This window comes from Archocentrus centrarchus, chromosome 17 (genome assembly GCF_007364275.1).
Source record: "Archocentrus centrarchus isolate MPI-CPG fArcCen1 chromosome 17, fArcCen1, whole genome shotgun sequence".
In the NCBI taxonomy this organism is placed as follows: domain Eukaryota; kingdom Metazoa; phylum Chordata; class Actinopteri; order Cichliformes; family Cichlidae; genus Archocentrus; species Archocentrus centrarchus.
Window position 1 is genome coordinate 31,438,193 of NC_044362.1, and position 21,640 is coordinate 31,459,832.

At 44.1% G+C, this 21,640-nt stretch overlaps 1 protein-coding gene across 1 annotated transcript in view; it reads right to left on the reverse strand.

Annotated features, from left to right (window-relative positions):
• LOC115795385 (disco-interacting protein 2 homolog C) overlaps positions 1-20,870 on the reverse strand; it is a 219,982-nt gene extending 199,112 nt beyond the window's left edge. The window contains exon 1 of the mRNA XM_030751269.1: positions 20,646-20,870. Coding sequence (XP_030607129.1) covers positions 20,646-20,724 — 79 coding nt within the window. The 5' untranslated portion in view covers positions 20,725-20,870. The remainder of the gene's footprint in view (positions 1-20,645) is intronic.
• Positions 20,871-21,640: the final 770 nt, after the last annotated feature.

Below are 21,640 nucleotides of genomic sequence, written 5' to 3' on the forward strand. Positions count from 1 at the left end.
CTGAGCTCCAGACTCCCAACGGTCGGGTCCGGGGTCGGATCCCATCGTTTAGAGATAGAGCGACATGGTTTGTATACAAAGGGGGAGGCAGAGGTCGAAGTTCTCCGCTTGTTCCTCCGCTGTCATTATGAGAAGAGCCTGAAAGTTTCTTTCTGGTGAGCGCAAGCCAAGACTGGACTTTTTTGGGCAGATGTGCAGCCAGCAGCTCCTCGCTGAACGTTTGTTTTTGGGACACGAATAAGAGAGTTGCGTAATTTTGACTCTGCGTTCCTTCTCCAGTTTACTGAAGGAAGGGTAATCAGTTTATGCAGTTCATTTACATTGTGGTGTTGCAGGATGTTATCTGTGTTTAGCTGCGAGTGTGGTCTCCTGCAGGGTCCTGTCACAGTGTTTGCAGAGTGCCTTCAAAGATCTCCAAGCTTACAAGGAGGGAGCGGTGAGAGTCTTTGAGTATCTTCGGTTTCACGGTGGTGTGCGTCGCAGCGGCCACTCTCAAACTTTCCATGACAGTCGCTGCTGTGCAGATCACACCGGCTGTTTTGAGTCTCCTGGAATTTGAGAAAAATCGAGCTTCTCTGGAAACATCTGGTGCTGTTCAAGATTTTTTTTCATTTAATTTCTGCAGATTTTCAGGCCGGCCGCACCGCTGCCTGACCTGCCACAATAGTCTTTTTCGTGCACAGTGTGGGAGTGCGGTGTTGTTTTGGAAGGCGCTCAGTGAAACGTTGTCCACGTGTTACTGCAACTAATCTGCCAGGCAGCTTTTCCTGGCAGGCTCTTCGCATCTGTGCTGCTCAAAAGTTTATCACCCCGACATACCGAGAGACAAACGAGCAGCCAAACGTCGGGCCTGAGCTCCAGCAGGCCGTGGCATTGTTAACGTTCACTGCACAGTGCCTCTCTTATCCGTCCTCTCCTCTTAAAAGCCAAGAGCACTCTAATCTCAGAAGTGGTTCAAACCAGTTTGGGGAATGTCTTCATGGATGAGGGTAATTTTAGGCAGATTCCTGGGATAAGAGGAAGAGGGTTTTTTTTTTTCCAGATTGTGAAACAGATGGAATTCATCACTTGTACTTTTCTATGCCGCCTCCTGTGACCTACAGAGCTGACTGCTAAAATCTATATCATTGCTTTAGCTTGACCTTCGCACCGTGGCAGCAGGTAACTCCACAGACCTCTGCCATATGGGCTTGTCAGTGCACTAAAGAGTTAGGATTTTACAAGCCATTAGCTAAAAACAACGAGAATATTTGTCTCTGCTGTGGGAGCTGATGGGGCTTGTGATCACAAGGGTTTCTACAGCTGAAGGCCAGTTCAATTTCACACTTTTTAAGACTGAAGTTTCCTGGAATGACATTTAACAACAACTCTGCAATAACCAAAAGACAGCGATGTTTTGGACTCCTGTGCTTCAACAGCTTGAGTCAAAGATTACAACAAATCCTTTTTAGTGTCCAAAAAGGTGATTTGTGCTAACTTGTTGGAAATATATACACAACCTGTGGGCATGCTAATGCAGGAGACAATTTTAATTACCGGTACTCAGTTTATAAAAATGTTTCTGAATTTTTTTTAATTCAGAACAAAAAAGTCAGAACTTAAGAACTATGAAATCCTACTCCCTGTGTCTTACATAACACTGACAAAAATTAGTGGTCCTTTACAGTCACCAAATGTTTGTGATTGAAAACCAACTCTTAGAGGTCCAAAACAGAGCTTCAAGAAGTCTCGGTAGCCCGAGACGCAGCTCCAAACCAATGTTAATGTTGCTTTGCACCTTCTGGATGTCCAGATGTGGAGTTCCAGCTGAGAAAGGTCTGAATGTCTAATTTTCATCGTTTGTGGGAGTCTGAGCAGATAAATCTAACAGCCATCAAATCCAAGGCAAGAGTCCTGCCAATGACACCAAATATTTTGAAACTTCTTTCCAGCTTTTCCTAATTTTTCAACTTCTATGTGAAACTGCTGTCTTTTTTTTTTTTTTTGGCTAGAGGCATCCTTCTTAATGCTGCTTCTACCTGCTCCACCTCTGCAGAGGAGGACAGGCTAAATAACAAAAATAAATGTTTTACAACGAACCACCAGAAGATCACATCTTCTAAAATGAGCCTAAATTTGGCTCCAGAGATTCCTTAAAACATTAATACTTTAATAAGAGGTGGGATAATTGTAGAATTTAGACCATCAACAGCCGAGTCACCTCTTATGACGTATTTATCTGAAGGTTCTTTATAGTCTCGCTGTGCTGTGCAGACTGTTTCTATAAGGACAGCACCAAGTGTGTTGGCATCTTGCTCAGGCTTCACCAGCTGTTTGTTACAGTAACCAAAAGCATAAAGCCACAAAATATCATTCCCAAGATCACAAGGAACAGTCTCCTGCCACGGTCAAGCCTGTTTTCATACCAGAACTCCATAAAAGACCTTTTTTTTTTTAACATTAGGTCCTCTGAAAAGAATGCCGGCCGGCAGCGGGTGAGTCACAGGCCAGCCGTGTTTGAAGAGAGTGTTTCCACACAGACACGCTGAAGAGAGTTCACAGGACAGAGGGGCATGAAAGACGAGCACACCTCTGATAGAAACTAGCTGACAAAGATACCGTGTTCGCCTGCAGAGAGGAACATGCTGAAGCAGTCGGGAGGAGGGAAATGCCAAACACAGAGCCTCTATTCATCCCGTCATGCTACACAGCGAGGGGGTGGCTTTAGATTTGGTTTCATTTAATTGCAAAAACAATTCAAAACAGAGGAATAAAAGAGGCTGTGCAGGTGCAGTGAAGGAGACCTTTGGGATGGACTCGTGCCAAAAACGTGTTTATATGCGATGAGGCAATAAAACAATAATTAGGTGGCAAAGCATCATCAGTGACTATTTCTTCATCCACCCAGGAGAAAGACCCCATCCAAGATTGATTTACTACCACATCCCGTTCAGATCTAGAGAGGACCTCACCCCACCCATGATTTGATGAACTTCACCTCCATCATCGTGAGCTACAGCCAGCATTGGATCTGCTCTGGAGATCCACTATAAGTTGGAAGACCACTCTAACTAGAGGCTTGAGAACTGGCTCACTCCACCATGTTTTTTGAGGCTACAGAGCAAAACAAGGAGATCCTGTCAAGTTCAAGACATTGGAGATGGGAAACGTCCAAACAGGCAAGCTTGTCGGGCAAACATGAGACGGGAAGGGCTGGGGCTAGCTGGTTAGCAGCAACAAAACCTTCAAAATAAGAGCGAAGGAGTTGACTATGACAAAATTATTCACGGACAGTCTGCGGCACAGTGTATGGTTCAGTCTCCCTGACAAAGACTAACTCTGACCCTCACCTAATTTTTCTTATATCCATGTCGAGGAAACTGACCACACCCAGCTTTTTATTTTGATGATTACATCTTGCACTGTTGTGCGCAAACTGACAAATATCTTTCCACCAACAGACACATTAGCAAACATAGTACATAAAACTCCCCTCGTAACAGTGACTGCAGTACAAACACGAGGTAAAAAGCAGCCACACTATTACTTGTTGCAATAAAATATCAGCTGGAATGGGGGAAAGGAACGATCGAGGACACAAAGCACTAAAAGACGCATAAATTAAAGCGGTGAGGATGGAACGGCATTGGTGCCGTTGCCAAGGCTGACAAACAAAATTGGAATTCGGCGACCCCTCGGAAAACCGCATCAATCACACGGGAGCTCCGTATCTCGATCCTCTGCAGTGAATCTAATAAAGCTGTACTATTTAAATGGATTAAGTGCCTCATTGTCCGACTCAAGCTCACTGCTGTCTGTGCACACAAAAGCCCCAAAGCCTGACTTGGGCAGAGTTCAGCAGCCGACACCACCCCTCCCCTCCCTCACCGGGTGGAGGAACTGTGTCACCCTTGTGATCATTAACTGTGTGTATTGTTCTCTGCGGAGTTCACACACAGCAGCGCATTTGATAACAACCCGGGCAAGTTATGGACCTTAATTTAAAACTAGTATGAACAGCAGGGCCGGAGGTGGTGGTGAGAACCCAACGTCAGGGACATGGAAAGGAAAATCCTCATCACAGTCTGAGGTTAGTGGGATCAGGGGGTCAAGGGGTCAAACCAGAAGCCTTAAAAGCAAAAGGAAAGAGCATGTTTATCAGTTTCATATAGGTTTCAGAGCGAGAGTCCCCCCCCCCACCCCCCAGAGCAGATCCCTCACAGCATGCCGGCTCTGACGACAAGCGGGAAGTGGCAAAGAGGGAAGAAAACAGGCATGAGAGGGCTGAAAGTGCCTGTCTGAGCCGCTTAATGATGCAATCTGGCAGAAACCCCCCCCTCCCTTACACACATACACACAATCCTCCATCACCTCCCCAAACCCCCCCACCCCCACCCCCCCACCCTGCCTGCTCAAGCGGTGACATCACCTCCCTGAGAAGCAACATAGCAGAGAACAGTTGCAGAGCTGCGTGCGGTCGTCGGGAATTTTTTCCGACAGCAGTCGCAGTACTCGAAGCAGCGACAGCAGCAGCAGAGATCAGTGACTTCATGTGCTGTAATTCCCTAATTTTAGCAGAAAATTTAAGGCGGGACGACAAGAATCCAGTTGTTAAAAATCTGGATCTTATGACGGTAAAGAGAATTTTTATAATGGAGCTTACTGATCTTAAACAATCAAACAGCACGTATAAAGGTTTCACCTTGTCTGCATTTTTAGTGTTCACTGCTTATATTCTTGGGTGTAGGGAAGTGACTAAAGATTCAAAGGTTGTGTCACTATTCAGCAACACAACTGCAGTTAGTTTAATTGTATTTTTCTGTTGCTTCTGAGATGTTTCACAATCACCCACCGGCCAGGGCAGCGCTCCGGTCTCTCTGCGTGCCTGTGACAGGCAGGGTGAAAGTAAAGCAGTGCAGCTCTGCAGGATTTTCATGTTTAAAAAAAAGCAAATAAAAAAAACACAGGTAACCACATTCTGCACATGCATGTAACTCGCCTGTGTTCAGATTTGTTTCATTACTGTTAGACAGTCGCAGAGGAACTCCAGCTGCTGTCTGCAGCACAGCAGCATCACATTTGGTGAGCAAACTAGTAAGTTGCCTTCTAGTTTGGGAAATAAATTGCTGCAAAGATGTGAAAACAAAAGCGTACGTGTGTACTGAAACTTCATATTCGCAAGTTATGGATAATAAGAATCTCTAGAGTGTGCGCACAACTTGCAACACAGCAAAAGGAAGGAGGCATCACCTTGTGCTTTATGCATTATTTATTTAGCTGAATATTAAATGTAGGCAGATTACTAAATTATCAAATAAAAGGACAAAATACCGCTCCAACAAACTACCAGCAATGGGCCCAGCCGGCTGGCATTAGCTTGATATTTACCTATCAAGCCTAGTATGACAGCATATGTATACATATGGTATAGAGTATTAATCATTCTGTAGGTTCATATCAAAGCACTGCCTGGTGGGGCTAAATACACCCGTCACACTGTATTAACCCTGTTTGTTGTCACATAGTTTTTGAGTGGACGCCGTTTTTCTATTTTAAGTAATAGTGACCTTGATCTTGACCCCAGTGACCCCATATACAACAGCGCCCATGAAGTTTGGTAAGCATAACCCGAACAGTTCACAGGTTATTGAGGGGACACTTCAGTGGACGCGGCCTGGATGGACTGTGGGTGTTCATATGATACATCCTGAGTTTTGACAGGTGTATTATGATTATAACAATGAAGAGTGAGGCCTCCAAAATAAGTAAAAAAAAAAAATTAAGAAAAAGTCTTTTAAATATTTTCTGTAAACTGGTTGAAGCATCTTAACACAACAGCCCACTGCACAAGAACACAAAATAAAATTATTGTTCTTCTAAGGCTTATAACTCAGTAAAATCAAAATCCTTTTTTTCCAGCTCTGCGTATTTATGTTCAAAACAAACAATTCATGTAGTATTTGTGTGGTAATGATGCGTGCAGTCCTGCAGCCCTGCATTCATAAGCTGCCTTAGAAGACAGATGGGGAGTTTAAGTGATCTTACTGGGGCAGAGTAAACGCTCCCGCTCAGTCTGACAGGATTAACCCTGCACGGAGCTCATCGGGCCTGGAGTCAGGATCTCGTTGGTCAGAGAAGGAAGTGGGCATTTATACATGCAGTATAAATTCACGGGCAAGAGAGCCATAAAGATTCTGATAAGCAGATTCGACCCCAGCAAAAACATGGATGTTAAAACCAGTCAAAACAGCTGATTATTCCCCAGAATATCCACCAGAAAGACGGCACGGGTGCCACATTTAACAGACCGGAACATCCAGAAGACGACATTTAGTTGATTTTAAGATCAGCAGCATTCAACTGAATCTTAATCCCTTTTAATTGATTTTCAAGTCTAATTAGATTCAGCTTTCTGTGGCTCCATATAAAGAACTCAAAATACTGGAGGTCCTGATTGCTATCTGAAATTATTAACGTTATGTGAATGAAATTTGAAAACCTTCCATTAGTGCATTATCTCCTTACATTAGTGTCATCTATACTAAATGAAAAGATAAATACAAAGCGAACAGTAAGCCTGCAGAGTTTAAAATGGTTTGAGCTGGTTTCTTAAGCTTTCTGGAGACAGCCTGTAGCACAGCGCTCCCTTTATCTTCAAAGAAATAATGAATCTCTTGTGAGTCAGAAATGTTTGCTTTATACTTGTGGTTTTGTTTTTTTTCCCCCTTTGTGCGCTAACTTTTTATGATTTTTTTCTATCCCACACTCTCAGCCAAACAGAAAGAGTGGGCTCTTATGCTTTATATGCAAATGCCTTGTTTTGCTGTTTTCATATTACTGCAGACTTCTTCTAAGTTTTAATTTTTCCCTTTATGTAGGTACATAATGTAGACTTAAGTCATATCAGTGCAACCCTGGGTGGAAATTACAAAGCGGACATAAGCCTCATATGTATGGCTCACAGCGGTTTGGTCCGCTGCCCTCCACTGGATAAATCCTTTACTTTGCAAACCTCAGACAAAGGGTGTGTAAGACATTCTTGCTTACTTTCACCACTTATTAGAAGGAATAGACTTATGGTTGTAAACAGACTGCATCTTGTTAGCTCCACTACCGCGCACTTCAGGGCAGCAGCCATACCGTTATATGGGAAAGTCACCTCTCAGTATGTGAAATGATCCAGTATTTCAGCAGCAACACCAAAGTTTAGAGTAAAAAGAACAATTTTCTATTTTTTTTTTTAATGTTGAACAAAACAAATATTTTTCTAATGTTTTCAGACTGTGATCAGTGCTTTCTTTCAAAACACCATAAGACTATGGCCCCAGTTACCCAGGCCTAGAGACCAGTCAGTGATCCCCCCCCCAAAAAAAAACAAAAGTTTAAATAAAACTCGGAGAGCAAATAGCGAGTGTTTGCAGATGAGTCAGTGTCGGCCATATAAACTACAGGCAACCACGCTGCAGCACCCTCAGGCCTGGTGACTGAGCCCTTACTTATTTGTTATGTTGATGATACACAAATGTATCTCAGCGACCAAATCCTCTAATCACCTCCCTCCTCTGCCCGTTGTCAATTCTCTGGAAAGCATTAAAATCTGGATTCAAGTAACCTTTTCAAACTGAACAGCAATAAAACCGAACCCCTTGTTGTGGCTCCAAAGTCGTTACTCTGGAAAGTGCCTGAACTCCACCTTGGAGTTGATGGCTGTTCTATTTTACTATCTTCAACAACTTGCAGCCTAGGTGTCACTCTGGACTCCACCCTTCACGTCTTACCACATATCAAACTCATCTCTAAATCGGCCTTTTACCAGCTGAGGAGCATCTCCAGGCTCCAGCGATCACGCTCACATTCTGCAGCTGAGATCCTCGTTCGTCTCTTCGTTACCTGCTGCAGCGCTGTTCTGTTTGGTCTGCCGTCCAAAGTCCTGGAAAAGCTGCAGTATTGTTCAGACCTCAGCTGCCAGAGTTCTCACCTTCACAAGCATTAGATCCCCCCCCAACACCCTTATGCATCTTCAGCGGTTCCCAGTTAAGTTCTCTATCTCCTATAAAATACTCAGTACTCTGCAGCACCTCTAATTTATAACTCCAGAAAACAAATCCAGCATAAAGCTGATTAGCCATCTGTCTGATTATATGAAAGAAATGTCATTAGAAAGAATATAAATAATTAAACAAGTTATTTATGAGCAAAAAAGCCAAAAAACCTGCTGTCTGCACCTTCAAATGTGAACATTTGCTAGTTCTACAGTTTCTTTTGGGTGGTTGGAAACCATTGTGTTATTTTTAATGCCCACTACACAAAATAATTAACAGAGGAAGCAAATAATCTCTGCCTTGATCAATAATGAAAATAGTCCTTCACTGTGTGGCTCCACCACCACCACCAGACTAACTTTCCTACTAACCGAGCATTTGGCAAAACAAGCTGCAGATATGCACGGCATGACATTTTACCCAGAAACCCCCTTTTCTGCACCCCCACACAAAGCCAAAGAATGAGCTGCCAGAAAATGCTTTCATATAAAAAACACAGGCCTGAACTCCAAATAAACACTCCCAAATCTACTACAGCTTCACCACAGAGCAGCTCGCATAATCACCACAGTCTGGGAATTGTTAACTCAGCTCGTTAATAGTTGATTCTGGAGGAAAATACAACTTTTTACGATCAACGCCCTCTTGCTGGAGCCAGTTAGGTGACTGAGGGTTTCTTTTCATTTTTTTTTTTTTTGCATCAGGCTCTGCCGAGCTGTAAAGTCGGGCTCTCGGGTTTGACATTGATCGGACAGACGCGGGAGGCAGAGCAAATGAAAACGCTGATTGGGGGTCTTCTGATTGCTCTAATGGCAGATGAAGCAGCCGAAGCCCATTACTGCATTCTGACGAATCGCCTGAGCAAGCACAAATGCCATCTCAGCTCAGATAACGCAGAGGAGGAGGTTAAACACACAGCGTTCAGTTCTCATGTTGAGAGCTGTGATGAAATCTGAAAGGTTAAGCGCTCTGAAATGTTGAGGTGAGGACAAAAGATCAGCATTTTATCTCAAAGTTTTCATTACTAGAAAGAAAGAACTGCTGGTATGTCAAGCTTTAAAGGACATTTCTGGTCTATTTAGACGGTGCACTTCTTAATAATGGATCTTTATGATTATGATTATGATTATTATTATTATTATTATTATTCTAAGCAGAACCTGGAACAGCCGTTCTGCTAACTCCATCAGGGATCTCCACGCTGGTTTGTTTACATGTCTGCGGCTGTGCACAGCATTTGATTTGTGCTCTTGTTTGAGAGTTTATATATAAAATAAAATATCCACCACAAGAAAAGACTTTTCACTTGTTATGAGTTTTTAGTGATCACATGGAGAACTGACAGCTCATTAATAGCCACAGGACTGGGCTGAATAAAGCAGAAACATCCCAGCCCTCTGAAGCAAAAGTTGGTTTTTTAGCACCACTTTGTCACATTTCTGTTGCACGACTTAGAAACCAGCAACAACCGAGCAGAAACCTCTGACGTGCCAAAAACTGTAGTTCCTCTAACAGCCACTTGAGGCTGGCTACAGAAGGGAGTCAATCCCCAGAGACCTGTGTTAAATTATTGGCAGTGGTCCAACTGCAATCACCAATTTAGCCTTTCATAATAACTGTAAACCAATAAAACTGTATTAAGGCTTATGACTGTATTACGTTTTCTGTGACAAAAGGCATTTATGTTTTGTGGGGATATATTTTGTTCAGCATTTGATGGTTCAACAAGGCACTGAGGAGGAGCGGTTTGCGGCGCAGTGATTCAGAGATCAGCACTGTTGCCTCAGGTCCTGGGTTCGAATCCAGCCGCCAGCCGGGACCTTGCTGTGTGGAGCTTGCGTTTTCTACCTGTGCCTGCGTGAGTTCTCTCCGGGTACTTCGGCTTCCTCCCACAGTCTAAAGACATCCATGTTAGAGTAACTCATTCTAAACTCACCGTAAGTGTGAAAGTTATCTGACTCTCTGTGTTAGCCCACTGACAACCTGCACAGTATATACTCTGAGCAGGGATAGGCTCCAGCACCACAGGGATGGATGGATGGATGGCTGGATGGATGGCTGGATGGATGGGTGGATGGGTGGATGGATGGATGGATGGTAGGCTTCAAAGCAGTGATCCACAAAGCAAAGGGCAGTACTGTGGTATCTTCATCATTTAGAGCTTCCACAAATAAAGTTGTAGCTCTAAATGTTCACAGTGTGCAACATCAAATCTGCTGTAACACAGAGAGAAATGTGCAGCTCTGAGACAGGAAGATACAGGATGGAGGAAAAAGGAGACTCGAGGGAGTTACCTTCCACTTCAGACATAAAGCTAAATTAAATTGTATTTAGTGTGGGACACCACACAATCAAACCTCGCACAGCCAACCCTAACAGGAAGATGAACAGGTAGAGCATCAAGAGTCTGTTTTTGTAATAAAAATATTTATAGTTTTTCAAGCTGTTGTTCTCTCTGTAAAATGTTTAACACGGGGCTAAAATGACCCATAGTTTAACATAATGGATGAAGCTTCTGTCTATAAAGAAAATAACACCCTGGTCAGCGCTGACAGTTCTACTCTGAGATCTGCATCAACAGATTGGCTTCCTTAAAAAAAAAAAAAACTTGCCCACAAGCACTCCTGTTAATCCCGTTCTCTAACAGAGAAGTTCAGCCTCTGTTATGTTTAGTGGTAATTCACTGACTGCTCATCCTTAAAATGAATGAAGAGGTCAGAATCAGACTGATGGTTACCTCCTCATGGTGGCCTGAGGGAGGATTAGATAACACTAAAGATCCTTGAGAAACAAAGGGATTAGCTGGTTAGCATGTTTCAGATATCTCAGCAACAAAAGCACAAATGTCTTTGAAATGTCACAAATCTTAGTCTGTCACATTCTGCTGATAGTTCCAGTTCATTTTCATGTTGTTCTTCCCAAGGTGACAGGCAATAGTCAGCACTGCTAAACTGGGAAAAAAGTGAATTTGCCACTTAATTCCACCTCAACACAAATAAAGCAAATTACCTTCGGCAGCCTCCAGGGCTGAATCTGCTTTTCCTGCCAGTTTTCTGACTGGACGTCAACCTGTCTTCTCCCCGCCTGCTGAGACCTGACAACCCAAAGCAGGCTGAAACAAACGCCTGTTTCGACCCGCTGACATTTCCAGCCCTCAGATTTGTTGTGCTGCGAGGCTGACAGCGAGGCCAGATGAATATTTATGCGGCTGCCTCCTCCGAGAAGCCACCCAGAGACGGATGACAGCTGATGACAAACATGTGGACAGACTGCACAGCAGAAGGAGAAGGTGGAGCCACTTGCTCCTCACTATTTATCGCTCACCCTCGTGTTTCCATCTAAATTCTGGGCTCTGTTATTGCAGCGAAGGTGGATGTGTTTATGCTTTTAAGAGCCGCCACTTCACTAAGTTGCTAGTTTAAAAGAGCAGCAAGCGCTTCTAGTTGGTTCACCTCATGTGTGCGAGACTCTCGGTGACCTTGTCCACCGCCAGGCCACTCGGGGGAAGAGGAGAGCGAGCTGCAGCAGGATGATCTGAATTCAGCTAAAAAAATACAAATAAAAACAGTGTTTGTGGGTAAAGACGACGCTCTGGGGAATCGATATAGCTGCTGTTTGGGAAAGAAAACATCACTTTAATTTTGTTTTTCTTCCTGGAGTGGAAAGTTTTTACATGCTCGCCTGTGCACTGAGTGAGCTTTATGCTTTATAACCCTTCAGGCTTCTGAAATTATGGAGGGGGAAAAAAAAAAAAAAAAGCAATGAGAAAATAACTTCTATCTTTCCTTTCCTAGAGGAGGATTTCCTCTGCTGTAAATTTGCTGTGTTTGCTCAGCTCGACAGGCTGATCATCTCGAGCTCGTGTCACCTCGCTGGATCTGAAGCGCTGCTCGCCGCAGACGGCTCACCCGAGACTGTTTTTAACAGCAGCCGCGTCTGCAATAAAGAGGCAATTTCAGCGGATATTCCTCCGGCGGGAGTCGAGCGAGGACAGCAGGCAGATTTACGTCAAGTGACTGCACGTGCGGAGTCCCGAATCACTGTTCATATCGCTCGAGGGACCCAACAAAGAGACCAGATATGAATTTATGGCCCTGCTGTGTGACAGAAGCTCTGTGCCGCTGAAGCAGAACGAGCCTCCCTCCATCCCCACAGGCCGGAATCTCCCAGGAAGGAGGAGAGAAAATAACATCTCTATGGCAACTGCCGGTCTAAAGGTGAGATGTTGTGTTACAGGAGGAGGCAATCTGAGCGCTGCACAAACACAAATATGTTTATCTTTCATCTCTGAAAAGTTTTACTGGGCTCTCACCCCGCAGGGACGGCAGACTGAGCCTTAAATTTAAACACATTTAACATTTGGGAGGGAAAATGCGCTCTCAAAACAAATATGACGGCAGGGGATATGGTGCAAAATAGGCTTCTGAAAAACCAGTCAACAAAAGCAGATTTCATCCTGAACAATGAGGTGAAAGCTGCTCGACACCAGCAGACGTGCTGTTTCTGGACGTTCTGTGGGAACAGCCAAATGTAGCCAACACTGAGGTGGCAAAAACCCTGCAGTTCTTCAAACAGCCACTTGAGGCTGCTTCCCAAAGTGAGTCAGCCCCCACAGGCTCCCATGTTAAAATGCTCAGTTTTAAGTATTACACTCAAAAAAAAAAAAAAAAAATGCTTTCAAGCTTGTACAAAAATGCTAGTTTCCTCTTCAAATCAGCTGTACACCATATGTATTAAATGGCATATGCCTAATGCAGCAGTAAATAGCAGGTATCTGTGTCTGTGCGATGCAACCATCCGTATGGATACAGCTTCTAACATCACACTCCAGCCTGCCATCTAAACATGGTCACTTCAAGCTCCGAACGAACAACACGGCAGCAGCGACTGTAAACACTGAGGTTTCAAAATGGCCCCTTAATTATGCGACATCACAGTGGTTACTTCCATCACTTATATACAGTCTGTTAGGTTCCCTCTGTTTAAAACAGATAAAACAGGTTAAAGGCCGCACATTAAACTGCACTTTAATTTATCCAAACATCAGCATCTGGGTTCAGATTCCTGAACACCTTTTTTTTGGGCTCCTTTTCTTTTTTTGGATGCGACGGGCCAGATTGAGATGGTCCGTTGGTCAACTGCTAAAAGGAAATTTCAGATTAATGACTCAGTAATCAGAGACATCAGGTATCAAGTCAACACAGCATAAACGGCCCAATCAGGATACTCGAGTCCGTGTAAACATCATCAGTGTCGTCAACGATGTAAACAAATTCCTGCTCGGCTCAAAACTTCACCGCAATCATCGAGTATTCATTCACAGAGGCAGTAAGTGAGTGAGTGTGTGAGTGTGAGTGAGTGTGTGAGTGAGTGTGTGAGTGAGTGTGTGAGTGAGTGTGTGAGTGTGAGTGTGTGTGTGTTGGCCAAATATCCTCAGCTTTTTACATTGGAGAGTCTGTTCCAATCTCCAGTCCAAAGGTCAGAGCACACCTGGTTTTAACCGCCAATAAAAGGCATCACCTGTTGCCGTGGCGCCCACCTGTTGCAATAATCACAGCAATATCCGTTATTACCTGATTTAAACTCAGGTTTGATTTTCTTACAGGTAACTGTTCGGTTTTAGACTGACTGAGACCTTCTACAGCATCTGCAGCGTGTGAATTAATGAGGTTTCCTCCGCGGCCATCGAGGGCTCATCGCTTTTTTCAGTGATTATCACAGTCGGACGTTTATTTGTTTCTCTTGAGATGAATGTGTGAAACGCAGCCCAGTGAGAGCGTATCGGTTTACAAGCAGAGCAGGAAGAGGCGACCTTTTCTGAGAAGAAGTGCTTTTAGTCCATTTACAGCTGCAGCAGAGAGGAGCTCCGTCCCAGCAGGTATTAGTTCAACTGGACCCACACAGTTTATCTGGAGCTCGTCTAATAAAATAGTTAATCAGCAGCCAGATGTGTGTGTGTGTTAAGCTGTGTGTGCACTTTGCTGTCTGCTTTCACCTGTTGCCAGGTGTTTCTTATTGCAACTTCACTTTTATGATCCGCGTTACATGTTTTCAAAAGTGCCGAACACAAATAATCCATTTGTCATCACTGTATGATTATTCAACCCTATTTCCAAAGCAGCTGTGATGCTTGTAAAATGCAGATTAAAAAAAAAATCCAAACTCAATGTTTAACTTTTGGCTGAAGAGTTGTGAGAGGCTTAAAACACCTGGTGGTAGTCGGCAGCAGGTGAGTTAAATGATTGAACCTAAAATGTTACGTTTAATGTTGAAGAAACTAAACTTTTGAAAAATCATCACAGTTCAGAATAGCATTAAAATCATCTGCAAAAAATCTGTTTGCAAAAGTCTGAAAAATATTTAAAGAGCTGTGAATGCTTTAAAACCAAAACTGAAGTACAAACATTTTATTACTTGAACATGAAGGTTGTCAAAAAACAAACTGATACAAAACTGACACTAAAATGATGAATTTGCAACAGTATAAATACCAACACGTCCTCCAGCTGACACACAACTTCACACAGCAGTGCTGCAGACAGACAGACACACAGCCCTTCTAAATGCACAGTCCAAAAAAAAAAAAAAACAGGAAGTGACATCACAGCTGCTACATCCACCTTTCGTACCATGGCTGGTTTTGCGTGAGCCGTGACAGCTGAAACTTTTTTCCTGTATTTGTTTTCATACACGCTAAAATCAGGGAATCAGGGTGTGCACCGCTACGGGGCAAAAACAGACCCCAGACCAGCTCTGATGGAAACTCACCCAATGAATGTGTTCATTTTAGCCTCATGTCAAAGTCTGTGAGCTTCACTCGACGGCTCCGATGCAGTTTTGGATAAAAGAAAATTAAAGACGACGTGTGAGACTGCAGGCAGAAAGAAAAAAAAATGCAAGGGTGTCAGTTTTTAGTCCATAACTTGTACCTGATTCAGTAAAATGTCACCGGCTGAATACATTAGACTGTGAGGCAGGAGGCTCGGTGGGTTTGGCCTTTTATTAACACTAAGAAATCCCACAGTTCACTTCAGGCTGTTAGGGAGGAAAATGACATCTTTGTCTGCGTTTCATGAAAAATTAATCAGCTCGTTTTCAAAGAATCGCAGAGAAGGAGACATTTATCTGAGCTGGTGACAGTATTTAAATTTCCAGTTTACTTTTTGGGGCTTTTTTTTTCTGGCTTCATTAATGCAACAAAAAGGAGGGGGGGGGGCAGGAGGAAGAACTGAGCTGGAAACAATGAGTCAATCAATCAAGCGGACAGTCAGCAGCTATGTTTCCACAGTAACTTGAGGACTTGCTGTTTCTCTGAGTTTATAGTAAATAAATATCTGGGTTCTCAGACGCCACAGGCTCGATTTTTAATACATTTCTGGACATTCTGCACACAGCTCTTAGAGACAAACCATAAAATGTTTATTTGTGTGCATCTCTCACCACCTTCTCTTTTTGTGAAACTCAAATGTTGGGATTAGATCAGATTGTTATCTCCGGACAGAAGGAAAGCGAGCTGGACACAGCTGTGGCGTAAGATCTGGGTTCAGCCGTCAGAAGGATCTGAGCTCCGTGTCTTCACAGATGCTGTCACTCTGCTCTGCTCAGCAGGAGCTCCTGAAAATCTGCCAAAAAAATGTCACATCACATCCTGTTCTGACGAGGACTGAGAAGCAAATTCGTCTGCAAAGCAACCAAATGGCTTGCGACTGAAACTCAATGATAATTATCACAGTGGGTTAAAGTCTCGGTCGGCTGCAGGATGATTGATTCTTTAACAGTTATGGACGAAACGATTATCCAAATCAATCAGAATCTGGGACCTCGCTGGTCGCTGTGCTCAAACAGACACTTTTGCAGGGTTTTCAGTGAAGTGGACATCAGGACCGAGACCTCCAGTTCTGCTGGTCACTGCATACAAAAGCATAACACAGTCAGATGGTATTGGCTTGTTCGTGCTGCAGAAAGTTGCTGATTCTGCAGATTTACATGCAGATATCCATTTTTAGACATCAAATTACTCAAGATAAACTCTTAAGCACAGCCTCAAACTGCAGCAGAGGCCTCTGGAAATCAAGATGTGATCAAGTCCTGAAAACCACTCAGAGCTCAGATCAGCTGGAAACCACGTGAACCAAGGCGACCTACGTTTGGAGAGATGCATTCTGGGAAATGGCCCTACAGATCCAGAAGACCACTCGAGCTTGGATTCACACTTACAGCTACTGTCAGAGTAAAATCCGCCGACTTTGGGCCAAAATGTGGGTGATAAATCACACAGAGGGAACACTGGAGAGCTGGGAGGAAGAGTTTCTGCTGAGCCACGGACACGAAGATCTTTGAGGGGAGAACGAAAGCAGGGAGAGAGAGAGAGAGAGAGAGCTTTAGAATAACAGGCTGACTGCTGAAGTCACACGGGACTCTTATCAGGACCAGATGTGAATGAAGCAAGAACGAAAGAAGCAGCGCGCTCGATTTTAACATCAGTCCAAGCTTGCCAAAGATTTTCACTTGTTGATGCAATGAAATGTGACCCTGAAGTAACGTTCAGTGCGCTGCATGAGCACGCCCTCTCTGTAGCACACCGTTAGTTTAAAAGCATTGGGTTTTTCACCCAGCGTGCCAAACAGGCCGGCCGCTCCAAATCAGCAAGTAGATGCACATTTGCAGCCAAAGTATCAACGATCTGTTGATGAACTAATTAGACAATCAAAAGAAATTCATCATTAGGCATGTGTGTTTAAAGTGGGTCAGTTACATCACGGCAGCTGGTAGCCAGCAAAGAGTCAAAGACCTGAGAGAATAATCAAGCCTACAGACTCGATCTATACCACAGATTAAGGATTTCACTGCAGGCATATGAGAAACAGCAAATCGAGGTTTTCAGCACCTGTCCGCAGGTGACGCCACTCAGGCTCTTCCAGCTGTCGGACAAACTGGGGATCAAAAGGAAGTCATCACCACATTTTCCAGGCTTTTCCAAAACTGAGCACCTTCCGACGTAAAATTCATACAGAATTAGCGACTTGGGACACTTGGGACAAATCTCACGTTCAGCAGGAAAGATCTTTTTTGGATTCTGGGAACCGTAAAACAAAATATCCATTTGGCTCCCAGAAAAGCAAAGAAATGAGCCGAGCCGGACGCCCCAGCCTGGGAAGACCGGTGCCATATTAATTATGGAGTCTTTCAAATGGAAAGAATCACCTGCAAAAAGAGGAGGAAATCTGGGAAAAGTGGAAAAAGCGCATCTCCCATAAATGCCTTCCTTCGTTTAGTTTTATTTTATTCCTTTACAGCCAATTTAGAATCACCAATTAACCTAAGGAGCATGTCTTTGGACTGTGGGAGGAAGCTGGAGTACCTGGAGCAGACCCACAAAAAGAAATGATGCATTTAGATTTCCTGGGTCGTTTGTGGGGGCATAAAGTGCACATGAGACTGACAGGTGGCCTTCTGGGGAAGACGCAGCACATAATGGCAGAAAATGGAAACAAACCTAAATTTGCATCAAAACTACAGCAGATACAACAATGCACAGGCACTGCAGAGCAGCTGGGGTCAGCCTGGTGTCTGTGTGCGTGCGTGTGTTTATGTGTGCATAATCTGCAGTGCGTTGAGGTGCACAGCTTGTTATCTGGGCTGGACTGCAGAGCTTAATATTCAGCCAGCAGCCAGATTAGTCGAGGACAACCCGTCAGGCTGCAGCTGCACCCAAACGGACAGACAGCGAAGGGAGCGCGGGGCGTGTGTTTCAGCGTGGACGTCTATCTCTGTGAGGACCCATTCCAGTTTGCAGACCTGGAGGGTGAGGACGTTTGTGGAATCGAGGGTGATTTGGGGGCCATGATAGGCTCCAACCCAAACAAACCCCTCAAAATCAGAAATCATACAAGTCATGCTGAACGTGGGCTGATCTGCTAATGTGAAGCCTGCTGCCAGAAACCCAGGACTTCATTTGACTCAGTGTTGACCTCTGAATCACTCCTCAGTAAAAGATGTCCAATCCTGCTTCTTGCAAATAAGATCCAGCAGCAAAATTAAACCAGTGATCTTAAACTCCGACCTGGAAAAGTCATTCAAGCCCTTATTTTCTCTAAGCTTGATAAATAAAGTTATTATTCCCATTTGTACCACAGCCACACAGTCTCCTGCAGGTTCGTCACAAACAACGATTCAGATATCAAAAACACAGTTACGTCCAAAAGACAGACACACCACAAACTATCCCAGAATGCACTGCAGCGATGCAATGGGTAAACAACCGAGTAAGAGGGCGCCTCCTCTTTTACTTCAGTCACTACAATTCACTGTGTTGCTCACTTTAGCACCTGTCCAGATGGCTTTAAAATTCACTCAAGTTTATCCCGGTGTCCTGAAGGCTCTCAGAGCACAGGGCATGCTGGGAAATGTAGGAACTGTAGGAGCAGAGAGTCAGGCTGAGAGAAAAGGCACAGGTTTTTTTTGCTTTGTGCTCCACTGTTGCCTCTGTCAGCAGCTAGGTGTCAATAGCACTTCACAGGGACTTTGTGGCCTGCTGAACAGCCCATGAGCAAGGCATTCATCCTCCAGGTAAATGATTTATTATCATATTTCCTCAGAGAGAAGTTTAATGTCCTGAATAAGGGGCTGTTAGTTGCATCACTCCCACCTCTGACACCTGCAGCGCTTTGAGGATGCTTCCTACCACCTGATGACAGTTAGGAGGGAAAGAAGAGGGTGTCATGCATTGCTTAAGGGCTCTTCAGCAGGGCAGGAGGTCCCTGTGAAGCTCTGTCTGCACCTGAGTGCTGACAATAGCGTTTTCTGCCACCTTTTCCCTGCCCCACACCCCCGAGGCGAGGGTCTTCAGAGGATGGAGGAGGGATGATGCGTGGAAATTGAAAAATTAGGTCAAAGTCTGCAGGATGCAGGGAAGATTTGCATCCGCTGCCACCGTGCATTCACGGCATCAGCAAAGCATGTAAATAATGCAGCGGGGCATCTGACCCCGTTTCCCTAAGACGCGCTTGTTTACACTGGAGGAACTCTGAGTTGGCGGTTTGTGTGTGCCACCTTTTTCCCATCCCTCCTCTTCATCACCACATCTTCTCTCATCTTTTCAGCTCTGCATTCGCAGCAACATTAAAATGCTATGGGTGGATTCACAATCAGCTGTTCCAACCCCCCCCCCCATGGCGTTTTCTTTCTCCATACATGGCTGAGCCCCGCAAAGCCTCCAGACTCCAAGAGAAACAGGGAAAACACTGGTCACAGGCAGCTGAAATATGACACTATGATACTCTCCAGGCTGAGAGTGAGTCTGCAGCAATGTGACATATCAATCTGAAGAAGAAGAAGAAAAGGAGGAAGGAGGGAGGAGAAGAAAAAGGTGGTGGTGCTGGGGGGGGGGCTAATGAGAAAATCAATACCCGAGCTGCATTTCAGCATCTTGCAAAACAACCCAATATAGTATGCCGTAGTGTTATGGGGGGGGGGGGGGGGGGGGGGGAAGCTGGAATATAATGGAAATCATTCATCGCCCCTCTGGAAAAAAGAAAAGTGCTGCCTGGCTGCAGTGTGTCATGTGAAAACTGTGTCTGGTAACAGCTGCATGCTGCCTGCTCATAATCTAAGCAGCATGCAGGGCTCTGCTCAACGGGATTTTCCAACAAAACCTCTCCGACGACAACTTTCTTCCTGACAAACCCAAACACAAACCTCTACAGTGATCCCAGGATATTCCCACTGCGGGCCTCTGTGTGCATCTGAGACTTTACAGTTCACTTTACGAGGTTGTTTATCAGCCATGATGGAAAGATTAGGGGCAAAAACGCCGCACATTCTTTGACTTTTATCAGGATTTATCACTGCAATCTGGATCTGTGTGAATTTAGAAATGTCACCTTCGGCTCTGGGAATTTATTTTGGGCATTTTTGAAAATTTCAGCGTGGAAAATAAACTGTTAGGAAGTGATCAGTGTTTCAGTTCACAGCTGGATTTAAAGATAAAACCTGTAAACTGACTGTTTTTGTTCTCTGGGACACTTTATAGAGCAAGGATTGATGAACTCATTAGGATAATCACCAGTTTATCAATAATGAGAAGAGCCGACAGCTGCAGCCCTGCAGGCATCACTGCAACATTACTGTAGTTTTATCCGATGCACAGAGGCGACTCCAGCAGCACTTTGTGGCTTGTTTATCCTCATCTACGTTATTCCCTTGTGTCAGGTGATGTTGTGTCTCTACATTATTTCACCTCCCGTGAGACCGTTTTGGTGGCAAAACCGCGCAATAATCTTCTTTAATCCAAGAATATCCTGAGAACACTGTAGTCCTTCCAAAGGCCAGTGACAAGTCTGTTTCCACTGCACTGCCACATCTCCTGCATCCAAATCCAGACCAGTCAAAGCAGTCATTGTGGCAGAGTGTGTATATGTGTGTGTGTGTGTGTGTGTGTGTGTGTGTGTGTGTGTGTGTGTGTGTGTGTCTGTGTACAGACATGGCCTTGAACTTGGAGCTCAGCACTTTTCCTCCTTGCAGTTCAAACTGTGATGAGCCCTCTCAGCAGGGACAAACACCCCCAGAGCAGCAGCAGAGCTCCGGCAGAGCCGCCGAGCTCAGCGGTGAAACCCAAGTACTCACCCTCCGATAACTCCAGCTCCAGCTCGGCCAGTTTGGCCCGCACCTCCGCTGGAAGCGGCACCGGGTCCCGGTCCGCCATTCCGCTGTTCCAAACCGACTTAAATCTCTGCTTTCCGGCTCTTTCTCCCTGTTTTCACTCCCCACGCTGCTCCCCGAAACCACAAAAATCCAAAGTCAGTCAGAGTCGCTCAGTGTCGCTCCGTGTGCGGCAGCGGCGCTGTGCGTCCTCCGAAAAACAGCGTGAAGTTAGACGAAACACGGCGGCGCTGCTGCCGGTGTTTTTATTTTCAAAATAAGCTCCCTGCTGCCTCTGCAGCCTGCGGCTCTCACTCAACCCTCCAAAGTTAAAGCAACCAGGAATAAATGAGACTCAAACTCAGCTTTAACTAAAAGTTATGACCTAATAAGTAAATAAAAATAAATACAGTTCACGTTTAATGTCTCAGTTTTATGATACTTGGATTGTTCATTTTGTTTCAATTAATTTTTTAAGAATAAAGTGTGGAATAAAAATGATTTATGAATATACAAGCAGCTGTATATTTTTAGTTAGTTAGTTAAAATAAAAATAAGTAAATGCCAAACTTTGGGGGTACAAAGACAGACAAAAATAAAAAATATTGTAGTTGGTACATTTTTTTAATCCTAATCTTTGTAATGCATCTTATTTACTGATTGCATTTTATTTAAATATTTTTATGGCATTTGGACAGTTTGTTCTCACTGTTTACCTGGTTAAATAACAGTTTAAAAAATGTATAAAAGGCAAATAAATAATGCATTTTTAGTGTTTTATGGTAAAAATTATTGAATTGATCATCTTAGTGTAGCATACTGTACAGCATATTAGATACAGGATTTTGAGATATACTGACAGTTTACAGTTCACTGGGATTTATTGGTTCAAATATTTCTTACCAAATTAATTTCTATTTAACAAACAACGCAGCTCAGAAATGTTTGGATCGATAATAAGAGTAAACTATTTTTGAAAT